Source organism: Acomys russatus, chromosome 3 (genome assembly GCF_903995435.1).
Source record: "Acomys russatus chromosome 3, mAcoRus1.1, whole genome shotgun sequence".
NCBI lineage: Eukaryota > Metazoa > Chordata > Mammalia > Rodentia > Muridae > Acomys > Acomys russatus.
Genome location: NC_067139.1, coordinates 69,379,660 through 69,398,512, shown reverse-complemented (window position 1 = coordinate 69,398,512; position 18,853 = coordinate 69,379,660). Strand labels below are relative to the sequence as shown.

At 52.7% G+C, this 18,853-nt stretch overlaps 1 protein-coding gene across 1 annotated transcript in view; it reads right to left on the bottom strand.

Annotated features, from left to right (window-relative positions):
* Zcchc24 (zinc finger CCHC-type containing 24) overlaps window positions 1–12,602 on the bottom strand; it is a 50,195-nt gene extending 37,593 nt beyond the window's left edge. Inside the window, exons 1-2 of the mRNA XM_051142316.1 lie at window positions 12,229–12,602; window positions 969–1,169 (exon numbers count right to left, since the gene is read on the bottom strand). Of these exons, the coding sequence (XP_050998273.1) occupies window positions 969–1,169; window positions 12,229–12,474 (447 nt within the window). The 5' untranslated portion in view covers window positions 12,475–12,602. The remainder of the gene's footprint in view (window positions 1–968; window positions 1,170–12,228) is intronic.
* Window positions 12,603–18,853: the final 6,251 nt, after the last annotated feature.

Sequence of the window (18,853 nt, the reverse complement as noted above, 5' to 3'; positions counted from 1 at the left end):
GGGCTAGACTTGAAGAAGCAAGGGCCCAAAGCCTGGCACAGCCCTTCTTGAGAAATGCCTAAGACACAGCAAGTGACAAACCCATTCTGGCTCCCCACCCGGCTCCACTCTGGTTTCCAGCATCTGGAGGGTAATACTGCATGGCTCTTGAGAGTTTATGGGATTCCATTTCCATTACATATATAAAATAAATCCAGCACTGCATTATAAAAAAAAATTGTAAAATGTGAAAAAAAAATAGTGTGCGGGGGGGGGGGGGGGGGGGGGGAATATCACTGATAAGCTCAAACTGCACTGGAAAAAAATGGCTGCTGTCTTCTCCCCAGGATCCTGTATGTATGGGGGAGTCTGTCATCCAGGGAGTAGAATCAGCTGCACAGATGCCTTGCTTCATCACAGCAAAGCACAAAGGACAGAATGGGGGTGCCCCCAACATCCTCCACCTCGCAGTCCTGCGCCCTGAGGGGGATGTCTGACCTCTTGGCACCCGATGCCTTTACCCTGGCATATCTTAGAGCACAAATAGGCCAAGACCCTCATCCTGTTTCATTCTAGGTGGAGGAGGCAGTGGTGGCTCTGAGGGAGGGGGGTGCACATCTGGATTCCTGGCCAGGAGCCCACATTCCTTCCTGGTGAGTGTGAGCAGATGGGGACTCCAGAGAGTTGTGAAGAGGCTGCTGGCTGCCTCCTGTCCCACTATAATGGGACTCACCCTGCAGGAACACTTGTGGGACCCAAAGGGCCAGAACCTCACATAGCAAGGCTGGTTTGGGTCCAGACTCCCCCATGCAGATTGCTGAACAAATGTCATGAGCTCAAGTTGGGTCTGTGCCCTTCCACCTTAGACAGCTTTGTCTCGCTAAACAGTACCAAGGAAACAGAAGGCCAAGGGAGACCATGTGCCCACCTACCCATGGACCCAGCCAGGGAGGAAGTTTGGAGTGCCCAGTTGTGCTGAACTGCCTTACCTGAGGGCAATCCTTAATGTAGTGTCCTTTGTTGAAACACAGGTGGCACAGGTAGTTCGGCGGAGGCCGCTTGCTGGGCTTGCGGGCCTCAGAGGTGAGCGTCAGGTCTGAGAAATGCTCAGTGAGGGAGCTGAGGCCATCTGCGATGTTGTTGAGAGAGCCATAGGGTGAAGCATTCCTGTACACACTGCTGCTCAGCGCCTGTGGGAACAGAGGCTGTTCAGGGTTGTGGCAAAGGAGGCTTTCAGTCAAGCATCCCACAGTGATTTGCACAGAGATTTCAGCCAGCCCCAAAGCCTGAGTTCAAATCTGAACTCTAGCTGTGGGTTTGGCCTCAGGGGCCCTGCTTGTGCTGTGGGAACATGAGAGTGACCTCCTAAGGTTTCTATAAGGGTAAAGTGAGGTCGTGAGTCCAAAGTACTTTGTCACGTGTCTGGGCCAGAGGGCCCCTGGGTACACAGTGATGATGTTAACAGCTGTGAGTGTTGTTACTAGTACCCCTCTTGACACGCTGCACCAGATGTGGAGGTTAATACTATCAACTTGGGAGGATCTAGTATCACTTAGGAGATAAATCTCTCAGCATGTCTGGGAGAGAACTTCCAGATCGGATTAAGCAGTTTGGGAGAAGCCACCCTGAATGTGGGAAGCACCATTCCAGGGGCTGGGGTCCTGCACTCAGTAAAAAGGTACACAGCAGCATTCATTCCCGGCTCTTTCCTGACTGTGCACACGTGACCATCGGCCCTATGCTATACTCCTGATGGCACGACTTCCCTGTCGTGTCGGGCTGTACCCACTGGCTACAGTAGAGCCTTCCTCCTTAAGCTGCTTTTGTCTGGCTGGCACAGAAACAAGAAAAGTAACTAATACAGATGGCGTCAGGGAGAGCCACTTGTCTGGTATAGAGAGAGGGACTTCTGAATAGGTCTGTGTTGACTCTGTTTCCCATCTAGCAAGGAAGAGACTTGGGAGCTTGCAGTATGGCTACCATTTTGCCAACAGACCTGGAGGCCAATGCACAGAGGAGCCCAGCCTGCCTGAGCCACCTCTCTGAGAGCCTAGCGAGGGAAGTGGCTGCCTCTCCCACCTCCACATGACAGGAACCAGACACCCCTTGAGCTCCCAAGCAGACACAGCTCAAGCCCTCCTGGTGTATACAGCCTCTATTTATAGGCATCACAGGCTCCGGGTGGCACGGCCCACTGGAATTCAGTGAAGGTGGGGCCTTTGGTGGGGCTGGCAAGGAAGGGCCAAGGGCTCCCCTTTCTTAGTGAAGGGCCAAGGCTAGAAAGCAGCAGCTTCTCCCCATGAAAGCCAATAGTGAATCTCAGCACAATGGTCAGAGTCCTCTCAGCCCACTGCAAATGCACCAAAAGGCAGGGATGACATCTGGCCTGGGGCTGCAGGGAGAGGAGACTTGCTTTCCAGAGTCCTTATGCTGCTAGAGAGACCAACTCCTTTGCAAAGGAGGGGCCGGCAGGAGCCTAGAGCAGGGGCTGTCCTCTGGCTGTTCAGTGCGGGGGGGGGGGGGGGGGGAGGAGTGAAAAAGAATTGATAGCGTTTGGGCGCGGGGTACACCCTGCCCAACTCCAACAAAAGTAGCTTTTAATCTCCCGGCTCAGGCTCAAGCCCCGACTGGAGTGGCTTCCTAAGAGGCAGTGACCCCCATCCTGAAGGTGGAGAGCTTGCAGGGTCACTCTCTGAAGTACAAGGGGGCAGCTTTGGTGCAAATCAGACAAGGCGGCCATGGGGACAGGCCAAGCCCTAGAAACAGTACACTTGCTTGCAGAGATAGCTGCTTCTCATCACAGCCCTGTGAGTCACGGCCCCTGCTTCACAGATGAAATGAGTTTCCAAACTTGTATTGAATAACCTGGAAACTAGTAACAAAAACAGTTTTCTGGGCTCCACCTCAGAGTCACCACAGCAGTGGCGTGGGACCAAGCACATATTTTGGTGAGTGATCAGATATCCATAATGACAGTTACCAGTTTAACAATTTTAAAGTGTACAGTTCTGTGGCACTGAGCACAGCCACTGCCATTGCCACCCACCTCCAGACTGCTCCACTCTGAGTCCACTGGACAGTAATACCTGAATCTGCTTTTCCAGGCCCCCCTAGAAAATTTGGGCAGCAGCAGTCACTTCACTGCCTCAGAGCACCAACTTCTGGGTCACTCTACATCTTGACGAGGAGACCTGTCCTGTGCTACCAGCTTCGTCATCCCAAACTGGCCTAAGTGAGGCCAGCATAGCCCCGGCCTCTTGGAGAAAAAGTTTATCCAAACAAGAAATCTAAAGCTCCGAACCCCGTGACTCATGCTCACGGCTGGGAAATGCAATTTCGCGAAATAACAACCCTTTTCTCTTTCCCCCCGTTTCCTTTCTTTCATTTTTGCTGGATAGAACTTAAACAAGTCCACATAGACTTCAAGACTGTTCTAAGAAGAAGGGGAAGTTTGGTGGATGCCAAAGTGCGCTAATTACACCCTAAACAGTCCTCTCCCCGGGCTTGTGGCCATGCTTCTCGGCTCATGACAGCCCCTCAGCTCATGACAGCCCCTCAGGCATCCCCAAACAGCCAAGGGCCTCTGAGCACGCCACCCCCTCCCTGGCAGCTCAATAGTTCCAGATGGCACCAATGGTCACTGATATACCTTCCCTTGTAGATCCATGGACAAAGCAAGGCTAAGGTCCCCCTCTCAGAACCCTGGCTTCCACTGTCCCCCAGCCTGTTTACATAACCGCCACAGCTTTGTGCCTCAAGCCCCAGCCCAAGACAAACACCACCCAGAACTAAGAGTCCAAAGAGGAGTCAGTTGATTCAACCACATTCCCATGCTATTAGTAGAGAAACCAAGGTTCTGAGGGCTATTGGAACTCAGAACCAGTTGGAACCAAGAGGCAAGAGTCCAACTTGCCTGGTCAGGGCAGGCTGGGCAGATCAGAAAGCTATTTCCTCTGCAAAGCCCTACCTGAGCTCTGGCCACAGAGGTGAAAGGCAAAGTCCCAGCACTATTTCTGACTTTTTGGGACTGGGCCGAGTATAAGGCTGGGCCTTCCTTCCCTCTTGGAATGGAAGGGAGAGAGACTAAACTTGACTGTCCCTGCAGGTGTACCATTGCTGGGTTCAGACATGCAGGTTCTGAGAGGTCCCTAGGTCCCAGTTTATAAAAGCCATTCACTGCTCTGCAGGGCCAGCAAGCGGAGCACAGATGCGTGCGTTCTAAAGACCCTGGTCTGTCCAAAGGAGGACAGCCGCCCCCCCCCCCATGTGATGGATGTAAGCCTCTGAACTACATCATGGACCTAGATCAGTGACCCCAGAAGCTGATAGGAAGCATGGGATCCTTCCACCATATGTGGGGAGACATAGCATCACACAGTCATTGCTGGAACCTTCTCGAAGGTTCTTAATGACCTGACAGGAAAAAGTAGATGAGAAGCTTCGTTTGTTCTGACCACTAGTCGGTCTGGCATACTCTACATTAGTCTTTTCCTTTTCTTCGTTCCCCTTGACTGCTAAGACACTATCTCATTCTTGGAGAACTGGAAACGGAGACTCAAAGAGACTTAGCAATTTGCCCAAGGCAACACAGTCAAAATGTGTTGGCCAGTTATATATTTCACCTCCACACAGCCTCCGAGGCCTGGCTCCACCTATAAAAAGGGAGCCAGAGGACAATGTCAGGTGTTGACACCATATGTAAAGCCCTTGTGATGCTGAGCAAGACGTGGCTGCAGCTTCTCTGGACTCTGGGAAGGGGTTGGATTCTGGGGAAGGCAGCTCTGCTGTGGACTGTGGAGAACAGAGGCACAGAGTCCCAAGGCTGTGTCCCACCCTCTCAGAGCGGCCTGCCCAGCTGGAAATCTCCTACAGGACTATTAGAGGGTACCACAGGCAAGGGAGGAACTGGCAGGTGCTATGCCAGTAGGCAGACCTTCTGAGAGTGGCCCAGAGAGAGTGGAAGTCTGAACCACAGAGATGGTTCAGGCAGAATCAGTAGGGCCGCAGGTGGAAATGAGACACAACCTCTGCCAGGAAAGGCACAGCCATAAGCAAGGCCAATGGTGAAGGCAGTGTTCAAGGCCGGGCCATAGGCAGGGTACCCAAGGTATCAGGCAGACACAGATGCTCCGTGTCCTGCTCTCTAACTCAAGACAGGTTCAGAGGAAGAAACTTGACTCTAGCCTCTAGTTCTATGGGGTTCCTTTCATCACCCAGACATCTTCTTATTCCTTAAAGCCAACCAACCCCTCCCCTCTGCACCCAACACATAGGCACACAGTGCAGTAAGAAACCATACACAACTCCAATGACTGTACCCCTGCTTCCAATAGATCTGTACTTCTGTCCCTAGGGCCCATCCGGAATGGTGCACCGCTCCATCCTCTACCCACAGACAGGCGAGTGTGTGCTGGGTTGAGGAGTAGGAGACGGTACACACAGGTGAGAAGTGGGCCACAGGAAAATGGAGCACGCCACACTCAGCTCTGCCCACGTTCTTGCTTCCAAGGTATGAACTGACCAAGACAGATCACGAGCCTTTGCCAGTACAGACATTGCTCACACTTCACAGGTAAAAATAGTTCTCCCCACATAGCTGGTGCTCAGTAATGTCTAGTTCTCTTAGATGAAGGAGGTGGGCAGAGAGAAATGAGGACCAGGGCTTGGGGGAGTAGACAATGGATGCTGGGCAGAGCCTAGCAGACCTAGGGATGAGAGAAGACTATCCCCAATCTCAGTTCCTTGGTCCCCACCCTAGGGTCACCGCTCACTTGTTGGTGCTCATGGGTCATGGCTCCTTGCTCACTTCCCAGCTAGCACAATAGCACTGAGGACCCTGTGCCTCACACCTGTGAAGCACAGTTTTCAAGCAAAAGCAGAAAGCATGAATCTGAAAAACCAAAGACTGGGCAGGCAGGACTGTAGCAATGGACAGTCCAGGGTATGGCTGAGGCCATATCTTCTATAGCAGAGGCCTGGAGCTGGGATCCACTGTGAAGTGAGGGCGTTCACGAACCTTGAAGTCATGGGCAGACGTGTGTGCTTGCGCCATATGTACTGGGCTCACACCAGGGACTCCAAATGGCTCGAGATTCTCAAAGAAGCTCATGACCAAACAAGGTAAGGACCATCTGCACATTTAAGCCACGACCAGAACATGGCTAGGGATAGGGCTTCACCATCTCCCAAGTCAGCTCACTGCAATTAATCTAGCCACCAATAAACACTCATTCCTTGAGATAGCACAGGAGGCTGAGACAAGGGAGCCCATCCACTCACTTCATCACAGGGCTGAAGACAGGAGAGAGAGCAGGTTTCAGGGCATCTGCCCCACCCCCACCCACCTAGTAGAATGAGCTGAAGATCCAGTGTGGTCCAAGCACTGACTGATCCTCATCATGTTAAGCTAAGAGAGGCAGGATTCCTCCTCCCAAGTCCAACAGCAGAGCTACGGAGAGACACCACCATTGCATAGTGTGGGACAGCCTGGCTGCCAAGCCTTTTGCCTGCCATAGAGCATGCACACCTCGGCTGCCATGGCCCATGTTGTTGTAGCAGCTCGAGGGAGAGCTGCTCCCTAAGATAGCCACCCAGGAGAGACATCCATTGTACTATAAGGAAACACCTTGCAATCCTTCCATTGGGACAGTTCTGGATACATGAGATTGCTGGGTGCTTCCAGAAATTGCAAGTTAACCAGTGTAGCCAAAGGAAGACAGAGCCATAGAAGATACACATACAGGTGCACACACACACACACACACACACACACACACACACACACACACACACACTGGGATTACAGAACATATTCAATGGCACATGACTGGTTCTGTCCCTAGGTCTCTGAATATACCTTCTTTCTCTGGACAACAGGGCTGCTGCCCTGGGCAGGGACATAAGAATAAAATAGGAAAACATGATTTTTCTCCTCTATGTCTCCTAACCCAGACCAATCACAGAAAGAACATATCAGGAAACCCAGTACCTACCCAAGCGCCCATGACTCTTCAAAAGGGTTGGGGTCCAGGGTGTGGCTGTTGATGGGGTCCTCGCCTAATACGTAGGAAGCCCTGGATTTGATCACCAGCATGACCTAAATGGAACACGATGGCATACCCTCGGAATCCCAGTACTAGTGGAGGCAAGGAGATTAGAACATCAAGGACACCTCAGCTACATAGCAGGCATGGAATCAACCTGGTCTATATGAGACTCTGTCTCAGAGAGAGAGAGAGAGAGATTTGGATGCACAGTGGCTTGATAGGAAGTCCTGGGTGCTTGGCATATATGCTCAGGGGCCCGAGGAAGATGCAGGTAAGAGCTGGCCTGGAAACCAGGTATATTCCATAGGCTACAGAGATAGCGCGAGGCTGGGATGCGGCATTGGTTTAGATCTAGCTCTGCTGAGAGTCATCCAGGCCTTTGCTTTGCTCTATATTCAGTGGAAGTGACAAGGAACGACATTCTAGGGCTTTGCTGTTCAAGGTCCCATTGGAGGTTAGTGGCTCATGCCTGTGTTCCAAGCACTTGGGACACTAAAGCAAGAGAACTGCCCTGGGTTCAAGGCCAGCCTGGGCTAGGGTGAGGCCCTGTCTCAAAAAGTAAAACAAAGCTGCTTGCTGCTTACTGGTGCCCATCTACACCACCTTGGATTTCTGTTGCCACCAGTCATTTATTACTGAGGCCCCCACCCTCTCTCCACCTGACTTACATAGCCAAACCCTCTCCCTCTGAGTCCAGACCTATGCAGTCAACTTAGTTTAAGAGGACAGCCAGAGCCGGGCGGTGGTGGCACACGTTTTGAATCCCAGCACTTGGGAGGCAGAGGCAGGCAGGTCACTGTGAGTTCGAGGCCAGCCTGGTCTACAAAACGAGTCTAGGACAGCCAAGGACACACAGAGAAACTCTGTCTTGAAAACAACAACAACAACAAAGGACTGCCGGGCTGCCTGTGCCAATCCTCCCCAAGTGGCAGCCTCCTTGCCTGAGTTACCATTCAGCACCCAAGAGGAGGGGGTCATATATTTGGGGACTCTTCCCAAGCATACCTCTGGGACATTCCTCCCAAGTTTGGATTGTCTGCCTCCCATCTCAACCAGACCACAGAGACTGCCAGAGGTCCCGTTTAACCCCCTGCTAGGGAGGAGAGTTACTTTGCTCCACATGTCCACACTGGGGCACCTCTGCACACCTGCTGTAGACACAGGTGGTGTTTCATCCAAAGTCCCTACTACTGTCTAGGCTGGGAGTTTTTGTTTGTTTTTATTGTTTACACTTATTTATTATTTATCTGTGTGTGTTTGTGGGCACACACTACAGCATGCATATAGAGGTCAGAGGTCAGAGGACAAGTGGCAGGAGTTGGTTCCCTCCTTCTACCATGTGTGGCCAGGGCATTAAACTCAGGTAGTCAGGCTTGGTGTCAGGAGCCTTTACCCACCCATCCCCCTCACCAGCCCTATCTTGGTTTTCTTGAGACAGGACTTTACTCTAGCCCAGGCTGGCCTTGAACTCACGGCAACCCTCCTATGCTAGAAACATGATATGAGCCACCTCCTCCATCTGGAACCTTGTACAAAACCCTAAAGCTGTTCTCCTAGGTGTTCTCATCATCATCTCTATACTGAAGGGTTGAAGACTCTTGACACCATTAACAAATCTGCAATGGGTGGGCCACAGTGGCAAAAAGTAGAGCCCGTAGCACCATAGAAAGTGATATGAGAACCGGGGAGGGGTCTCCCCGACTTTATGTCACCAAGAAAAGCTTCCTGGAGTTTAGAGCTATGCAACCCAGGAGAGCTCAGAGCTGGCTCCGTGGACCACCCCTGGACCTGGAGATGGCTAGAAGGACACAGGCAGCTATCCTGAGCCAAAACCATCCTTTGGTTGAACGAACTACAGGAGACATTGGGATGAAGAATTGTTAACAAAGTTTAAATTACAGGACTTCTCTGAGCCTTTACCATACTAGCAAGCACTGTGTGAACATATGGACAGCAAGTATGCTATGCTTTGCAAGCCCATTTGAGCCCTCATTTCTCCAAACACACACACACACAAAGGAGGGGTCTTCATTCGACAATGGGGCTGTACTTTACAGCTACATGTATTTTCAGAGGAGAATGGAGATTTGTCCTAAGAATCTGATGGAGGAGAGGACACAGGGCAGCCTCACTTCCCTGGCGTGGTCAGAGTGGGATACAAAGACTGCTAGGATCAGCTCTGAAAACCACTCCAAGGGTCCAAGAGGTAATGCTTAACTTTACTTCTCCAGAAGTGGAATTCGTGGTGGCTGCCCTGCTGAGAATTTAAATTCCAAACAGAATTTGGCAAGGAAGATCCATGCAGTCTCCCCCAACCCACACCTATAAGCCTCACCTCTTCCTGCCGCACCTGAAGGGCTCAGCCAAGCCCCCCCCCCCTCCCTCAACATCCAGCTGTGACCACAGATGTCATTTCTGAAAGCCAGGTTTACCAGGCCTCATTTAAGAACTCAGCTGTGTTTTAAAACTCTACAAAGTGTCTGTGTCTGCCTGAAGGCCACTTCCTGGAGCCTACCGTGCACTTGTATGTAAACTCTGCCACCTTCCTCTCTGCTCTCAGGGCAAGAGGGCCACTCGGGACCCTTGGCTTATCTTCAGCTCCCAGGGCTGCGGTTCCAGGGGCACAATAAAGCTTCTGTGGCCCCGTGTCCTCACCTCCCCCAATGCCAGCTGCATTCATGGTGTTTTGCTATTGTGGAGGGAGCAGGCTGGGGGTGGTGCAGGAGGGGGTGGGCTCTTGGCACAGGGGCTGGTGCAGACGGGCTATGGTCAGCGGTCAGCATGCAAGTCACATCCACAGGCACTGCCACCGGGCCTGCCAGGCCTTGAACAGAATGGCAATGCTTGTGGACCCTGGGTCCCTTCCTAAAATTCCCTCTTGTGACAAAGAGCTCGCTGCTTTTGCACACAGCCCCTTGGTGGTGACATGGACTGGGGTGGGAGGGATTTATCACCTTCTGAGCCATATCAGGTCACCAACTAAGGCCTGGACTCAGGAAAGACCCATCCTCAAGAACACAGCTGGGGTTCTGAGAGGGTTTGGGAGGTGAGGATGGGAGAGTCAGAAGCCAAGAGAACCTTCTGGAAATCAGTAGGCACAGCCCTCCAGCCCTTTAAGTAAGCCATGGGCCTGTAAGTGTGAAAAGTCCCTCTGATACCCCTGGCCCAAGCTGTCTGTTGGCAGACATTATTCTGTTTATGTATGCCTCCAATCCCTAACATACCACCCCAGCTGACAGCAGAGATTCTATTTACTCAGTGGGAAAGCTGAGGCCAGAGAGATGGGTGCTCCCTAGAGTCAGATCACAAGACAATTTTCTCCCATCGTTGCTCCAGCTCCTCCCACACTGGGCCTCTTCCTGGGGGAAACTGAGGAACACGACAATGAAGCAGTAGGAGACAGGCAGGTCTCCCTGAGCCACAGCTGGGATCCTGGAGGCTTGACATTTCCAAAGAGGATCACTGACTGATGGGCAGCATAGCAGAGACCACATGTGAGGAGTACAGTAGTGCTGGGGTGGGAGCAGAGGGAGTCTAGTAAAGGCTCCTTAGGGACCCTGCTGAACCTCTGAGTCATGGTCATCTTCTCCCTAGGTGAAAGATCCTCTCTTGAGTGCACATCCATCCAACTATGAGCACTCCATCCACTATGTCCCCGCCCCCTTAGCCCCTCCGCACTCCTGTCCTTGCATAGAACTCAACATATGTTTGGTAAGAGAATCAACAATGGAAAAGGTCCAGGCAATCAAGAAATACTCCACAAACAGTTCTCCAAAGTCATTGGTCACCTAAAGCCAGCTCCCCCAAGAGACAACAAATTGTCACAAGTAAGGAAGAGCCCAGCCAGAGACCATTCCTCAGGGCAGAGAGCATGTGTTATGGTTTAAAAAGAGCATTAGCATAAAAACACTGCCCCACACCCACCTCGGCTGTCCAGGCACCTTTCCAGCCTTGCAGCTATGCCCAGCCCTCCTGTACTGCTTCTATTTCACAGGTCAGCAAGACAGCTGGGAGGTGCTGGCCTTACACCTATATCTTAGGCGTCTGTGAGTCCTTCAGTAAATTGTGGCCATGTTGAATACATACCTGAGACCAGAAAGAGTGACCTCCTGGCTCCACATCTCAACCCAGCACACCTCAGCATATACTGGCCTTATTCCAAGACCACCTCTAGGTTAGAAGAGAGGTGAAACTGGCCCCTTGTGTGCCCTTCTACCTCCTGCGCCCTTTAACAGAGAGAAACCACAAGGGGGAAAACTGAAAGAGGCACAGAGGGTATCAGCAATTCCCAAACTGGAGTAAATGGGGGTGGTGGGGGGGGGGTTTCGTTGGTAGATGGATTCTGGGAAGGCTCTGGATAAGACTCTGCAAAGGGGCCTGGGAAGTCATGTCCACCTGTGTATTTATCCAGCTGGGGACATGCACTGCCCAGTAGACTTTGTAACTGAATCCATTGAACAGGCAGCCTTTGCAACACATCCCAGGTTTGGGGAGAAGGCATTAGCTGCTGGAGCCCTCTCTCCCATCGCCACAGCCAACTCCCCCCCCCCCCCCCCCCCCCCCACCCCAAGGATTTCCCTTTCATTTCCTTCCAGCCTGGGAAGGCAAGGGACAGAACAGTCTGCTAGGTCAAGCCCTCAAAAACCACTTCCTATGTGGCTGGGGGAGGGCAAGCAGCTGCAGGGTGGATCTAGAGGTTCCTACGTGCTGGAAACAGGAGGAAAAGCCCCTGGAAGAGCCACTGCTTTCAAGGGAGCCCTGGAGGTTGGGGTAGAATTCTTTTAGGCCTTTCCAGAGGAGTTTAGAGCAGGCTCTACCACCCTCTGTCTCAGCTGGCCGCAGCCAGAAAAGTTGATAGGGTTGGGCGAAGGAAAGACTAGGAAGGGACTCCCCGCCCTAGCCGCACCCCGGCAGTCTGAAGAGAATCCGGAGACAATCCTGAGCTTGCTTACTAGGAGCAGGACTCCGGGACTCGGAGAGGGGGCGGGAGGGCCCTGCCCAGGCCTGAGCTGCTCCGAGAGGCTCTGCCGGGAGGTGACGCGCTCCCGGCGCCCCAGGGACTTCGGGCGGTAAGTTTGGCAGAGCTGATCGAAGCCAAGCCAAGCTGAGCCGGGCAATGCGGGGTCGGCCTGGGACAGACCAGGAACAGTAGAACAGATAGAAGAGGGGCCAGAAGCAGTGGGCGCGCGGTTGGGGCACCCACCTCTCCGCGCTGCAGCTGGAAGACGCTGTTAAGATAGCTGGAGTGCAAGGGAGAACCCAGCTGCTCCGGGCGGCCCTTGCCGAAGGCCAGCTCCGGGGGCGCGGCGCCGGCGGGCGGCTCGGGCCGGAAGGCATCGAAGGCACTAGCCTGGTGTGTGTCCTGAAGCGACAGGTAGACCCAGTTGAGTAGCTGGGCCGGCTGGTACACCGAGGCGGTGCTCGTATCGATGGCAGACAGCAGGCTCATTTTGCCTTGGCGGTGCCGGCCCCTCCCCGGCCGCCCGCTCGCGCCCCCCTCCCGGCGGAGGGGCGGGCACCGGGGAGCCTGTGCCCACTGCCAGCCGCCCCGACCCCGACGGCTATCGCCCGGCGTCCTGTGCCCTGCGCCCCGCGCGTTGCCCACAGCCGCCGCCGCTGCCGCCGCCGCCTCCCCGGACTGCAGCAGTGGGCGCGCGCGGGCGGAGGAAGGAGGCAGAGAAAGTTGGGCAGGAAACTTTTGGCCCCGCCCCTCCCGCTGCCCGCCCCACCCCGCCCGGGGATCCGCTATCTGCCTCTGCGCTGACCCCTCCGGGGACTGCTCCTAGGGTGGGGTCCACGGAGACCCCGCCCCACCCCGACCGGTCCAGCCCCGTCCTCATTCCCCCATTGGCTGTCTCATTGAATATGGATGTAGGGGAGGAGCAAAACAAGAATGAAGGCGGGTCCGCACATGCAGCACACCGCCGACCCCCACAGCAGGAACGGCCCCTTCCAAGCCCCCACCCCCCGCAACCGTGGGCTAGCGCAGCTCCCCAGCCCGGAGCTCAGAACCAAATGGGCTCAAACACTCTGCCTGCTCTACTGTAGACTGGTTCCCATCACTTCCCGGGCGCTCTCTCCAGTTACTTCGTTTTCGCACCTTTTCTCCTTCCCTTTCCTCTCTTCTTGCTGTTTGATTGTATTTCTGTGGCTGTCTCGGTAGTCTCTAACGCCTCTTCAAACGCGTCTCGTTTGAAACTTCCTTCTGTCTCCCTCTCCTCCCTCAAATACACGCGCGCGCGCACACACACACACACACACACACACACACACACTCCTCTCGCTATCACCATACGACTCGCTCCCCCTCCCACTTAATTCCTTCCATCTGCGGAATCGCTTTGCGGACAGCCTGCGCGGAGGGGGCCCCCGGGTTCCTGCTCAAGGAAGGGCTCCCCTTCTCCCCGCCTCTCCACCTCTTGCGCTTCTCCTGTTTCTGCTCCAGACTGTCCTCAGCTTTTCTCCCTTCCTCTGCTCCCTGGCTCCATCCTCAGACCTCCATATTCTCCTGAAGGGTTTCCAGGACCCCGGGCTGGCCTAGAAGATCTTGGAAATCCATATCTGTCTGGAGGAGCTGACACTAGCTAGCGGCTTCCCATATCCCGAGGCCTCCTTCACCTCAAGGTACCAAAGTGGTGTGTGCTGCTCCATATGCTGGGACCTAGCAACCAGGCCCAGCCTCTCAGTGGCAACTCAGAGGAACTGACTGCCTTGTGGGGACTCAAGTCACCTCCACCTCCAGTCTGGCCCTGGAGCCATTCAGCCTGGTGTTCAAGTGCCAGCAACGGGACTTCTGAGTCGCCGCCTGACCTCTGCCAACCAGCCTGTGTTCTCTGTAAAAATGGAAATGATCACATTCACACGGACTATCTGCTGAGTGGAAGCATGAGTTTGATAGATAGAAGTTGTTTCAGGAAGGCCACTTGTCCCCAAGCCAGCTACCATGCCAGGGCACCTCCGGCACATCTGTAGATGCTTGAACCAAACAGCTTTCAGTGGTGACAAAGAGTTGCCCAATGTCACCAACCAAGAGCCCCTTTGTTCTCAGATCTCCATGTTTTGAATCAGTTCACGGATTTAACAATTGGCAGTTACTAATTCAAATGACAACTTGCATGCCAATAAAATTTCAATATTTTTCTTCATCAAAGACATATCTATAAGCTGGATGTAGTGGTGCATTACTGAAATCCCAGCATCAGGGAGCTGAAGGCAGGAGGATCAGAAATTCAAGGTCATCCTTGTCTGCATAGAGAGCCTGAGGCTAGCCTGGGCTGCATGAGACCCTGTCTCAAACAAAACAAGACACCCCAGCATCTCTACAATTCTGCAAGAGATTTTGAGCTCCTGAAAATATGGTAAGGATTTGAAACCACACTCCACAGAGTTTATAAAGGCAAATGAGAAGGCTGGAGGGGTGGCTTAACCATTAAGAGCAGATATCGGGGGAAAAAAAAAGGAGCAAGTATGGCTTTTTCAGAAGACCTGAGTTTGGTTCCCAGTGGCCCTGTCTAATGGCTCAAAACCACCAGGAAGACCAGCTCTTCTGGTCTCTTTGGGCACCTGAACTCAACATGCCTATATACCATACTGCCCCCCCACCACCACACACACACATATTCAAAGTGACATAATATGTTTCTACAAAGATGGGCAGTATGCATAGCATAGCAGGGAGTTAGGAGCCCAGAGGAAAGCCAGAGACACCCAGCATCTCTTGCCTTTATTCATCTGCCCGGTTTTCTGGATGAAGTCACCCTGTGGTATCAGAAATACTGACATTTTCCCCTGGTATGACTTGCAGATTCAGACTCCTTTAGAGATCAGAGGTCAGACAGGTAGCATCCAGACACAAGTAGATAGGTGGTGCTGGCCGAACAGGACATGCCTTTCTCGTTCTCACCTTGAGACTATGTGTCTGACACCTGCTTTGAGAGACACTGGTCCCTTCCTGGCCTCCAGAATGATTTCAATACAAGAAGGGTGCTTGGATTTTGTTTGTTTGTTAGTTTGGTTTGGTTTGGTTTTTGAGTGTTTTGTTTGTTTGTTTGTTTTTTGAATTTTTTTGTTTTGGTTTGGTTTGGTTTTCAAGACAGGGTTTCTCTGTGTAGCCTTGGTTGTCCTGGCCTTGCTTTGTAGACCAGGCTGACCCCAAAATCACAGTTGTCTGCCAGTCTCTGCCTCTTGAGCACTGGGATTACAGGCATGAGCCATCATGCTCAGCAAGGGTGCTTGTTTTAAGTGATGACCTCTGCCTCTTTCTCCCATCCCTCTCCTTGCAATTCCTACCCAGAAGAGCCTGGCATGACTAGGGGTTGATGGAGAATGACTTAGTGGGTTGGGAGATAGGCAGGTGAAAGGGGTCAGACTCCCTCAAAGCCTGGGTGGCCTCTGTGGGTTTGCAATGTCTCTCTTTCCCTCTGTCCTTAGCATATTTGCTTAACATGTGGGCTCTGAATCCAGTAAGTGATGGACCTATGGGCAGTTTGTTTGGAGAGCAGCTAGCTGGCCTGAGGTCAGCCCCCAGATGGCTGCTGGGGGTCAAGTACTACAAATGTCCTGAGATAACATGGCCTGTGGGACAAGTTTGTGGGTAAAAGGGACAGGAAGGAACCAAAGGACTGGTACTCGGCCAATAGTCTGGGCCAATCCACCCCTGTGCCTCCCTGCCCAGACACATACTTTAACAAGAGGCAGCATTTGTGGCTCAGGCAAGGAAAGGGACTTGCTGGGGTCACACAGCAATCCCCATTACTAAGTCGCCTGCTCTTAACCATACCCTGACTTTCTTGCTGGTCCCACACTGGCACCTTTGGCCCAGCAGATAAACCTTGGAACTGGAGGTAAAAGAGAGTGCTCATGCAAGGCCCCAGTCTTTGCCTCATTCACACCTGGGATTCTATCCGTTCTATGGTCTACAAGATGGGACAAAGGAGAGAAATCAGGAGTTGAGAAACTTGGTCAGGTTCCTACCCTCTCTTATTCTGTAGGGATTCCTAGCTCCCCCCTACCCACTTCTCCAGGGATAAGTGGAGCTAAGAGAGGGTGTAACCAAAATGTGTTTTGCTAGCTGTTAGCAACCATGTGGGCTGGCTATTCTGATAGCAGTAACATCCACGCTGTCTAGGAAAACGAGGGAAGAGGTAGTGGGGACATCTCTGTCCTGACGTCACCCAGGAAATGGGTCTGAGAAGCCTTAGAAGAGTTTTAGACCAAGAACTCTGATGTCAAAAGAACAGGAGGAACTGGAGGAAGGAGAGGGAGCTGGGCCTTGGGAAGAGAAGCAGTCTTCACTGGGGGCCTGTAAGGCAAAGGAAATGTGTATAGAAGACAGGGCTTTACTCGCCTGCACAAGCCCAGCAGCCAATCTCCCTGCAAAACAGTGTGCGGTGATTTATCTCACAGGGGATCCAGCAACCTGCAGCTTTCTTGGTGTTCCCAAATAACATCAGGAATACAATGAAGTGCCCACACTGGACAAGGCTGAGGCTCTTCTCCCTAGGGCCAGGCGCTTGGGTGCTTTCAGACTGTGTGTTGACACAGAAGGTGTCAGTTTACAGCAGAGAGGGCAAAATGACAAATGCTTTCCTTACTCCTGTTCCTGTCCCATCCCCCGCCAGGATAGCTCTCTCGAGGCGGACGAATCTTCCCAGGCCTGGCTTCAGGTCCCCCTTAATGGCAACACTCTACCTTCCCCTTGGCAAGAAGCTGGCACTGACCGACAAAGTGAAAAATCCCTATGCATTTCAGCTTTCTGTTCCCCTTCTGTGCATGTGAAGGCAACTTCTTACCCAGGGACACAGCCTCTTGTGATCAGGGCACACAGTTAACTAGACACTAGCTAAATTTTGTTCCCCCTGACTCCAGATGTCCTTCGGCAGTGAACAGATGGCAAAGCCATAAGAGCAACCTGGCCACACTGGAGACACCGCCCTCCCCCCGCAAGACTCTTGTCCAGCCTTTAAGAGAGCAGCAAGAAACTAGGCATGTAGCTCAGTAGAAGACTGTTGGCCTAGCATGTGTGAGGCCTTGTATCCTATACAAGAGAGAAAGAGAGGCAGTGGAGGTAGAGGGGGAGGGGAGAGGGGCAAAAGATGAACACATTCTCCAGTCTTGGGCTCAGTCTTCCAGGTTGCAGGTTCTGGTCCCTTAGAGACCAAACTCCCCATCTATGACACGTCACATTGACAAAGTGAGTGTCTCCCCTGAACAGTATCCTGATTTGGAAAGGGGGGTGGGAGGGGATCCTACTGTTGCTATAATCCCTGGACCACTCAGAGAGGGCAGGGTGGCCTGAGGGTCTGCTGCTGGAAGGTCTCAGTGGGTGCCTGCTTGGTCTCAGGGCTGCAGGACAGTGAGAGATGAGCATGAGAGATGCAGCCTGTGGGCCAGAGGCCTGGGCAACCTGCACATATGGTCCAGACGATCTGGAAACTGGAAGTCACAGAGCCAGGCCTAGGAGCATCCTCCAGAAAGTAGTGGGTGGGCAGCAGCCACCCTACTTCACTTCTGACTTCACACCCATTTTCAAGAAACAAAAAGAGGGAAAGGCAACACCAGGGCATGCATTTCATCTTTGGTCTGTCTGCGAGCTTCCACTCTGGAGGGGATCCCAGGACCTCTGGAAGGACAACAGTGTTCTTAACCTCTGAGCTGCCTCCCCGCCGCGCCTCTAGGACAGCCTTCCAAGGGAGTCTTCCTGCAGCATCCAACGCTTCCAGATCAGCTGAAAATTGACTTTTTGTGATGATAGCCCCCACCCTCGCTCCTACCCACGACATAGTGCCCTTCTATTCTTGGCTCTTTGATGTTCCCATGGTGTGACAGGTGTAAAACCCACCCTCCTCTCCCTCCCCACCCAGCCCACCGCTGGACTGCAAGCTGCTTGGCAGCCCTGATCTCCTCTGCTCACTCAGCTCTGCACCAGAGCAAGCCTTCTGCTTACTTAAGGGATGAAGTCATAAACTCAGCGCATCCCTGTGGTTTACAGGCTCAGATATGCAGACTAGTGGGCATGTCGTGGAACAGCTCAGAGACGTGGGGACTGAAAAACGGCAAGAAGCTCCAGCAGGGACTGCAAACTGCCAGCATGTGCTGACCATCTGTGTCCCCGGTTATACTTGAATGCACCCCAAGGTTCATGTCCTGGACATACAGTCCTTCCTCTCAGTGTCTGTGTTGATGTGGCTCTAGAGAAGAATGTTCACGAAGCCCTGGGTTCAATCCCCAGCTTCTCAGAAGGAGAAAGAGATATGTTATGGAGGCTCTGCCTTCTCAGTGGACTAACATCTCTCTGAAGGGACAGGACTTACCATAAATGCCAGTTGTCCCAGTCAGGCTTTCTAAGGCTGCGATGACTTAAAGTAAGCTGGGGGGGGGGGGCGTTTATCTGGCTTATACTTCCATGCTGAAGTCCATCACTGAAGGAAGTCAGGGCAGGAACTCAAGCAGGGCAGAAACCTGGAGGCAGGAGATGGTGCGGAGGCCATGGAGGGGAGCTGCTTACTGGCTTGCTCTTCTTGGCTTCCTCAGCCTGATTTGTTATAGAACCCAGGACCACCAGCCCAGGGATGACATCATTCACAATGGGCTGGGCCCTCACCAATCACTAATTAAGAAAATACTTCAGCCAGATCTTTTTGTTTGGTTGGTTTTTGGTTTTTTTTTGTTTTTGTTTTTTGAGGTTTTTGTTTTGTTTTTTGTTTGTTTGCTTTTTTGTTTTGTTCTGTTTTGAGACAGGGTTTCTCTGTGTAGCCTTGGCTGTCCTAGACTCACTTTGTAGACCAGGCTGGCCTCGAACTAACAGCGATCTGCCTACCTCTGCCTCC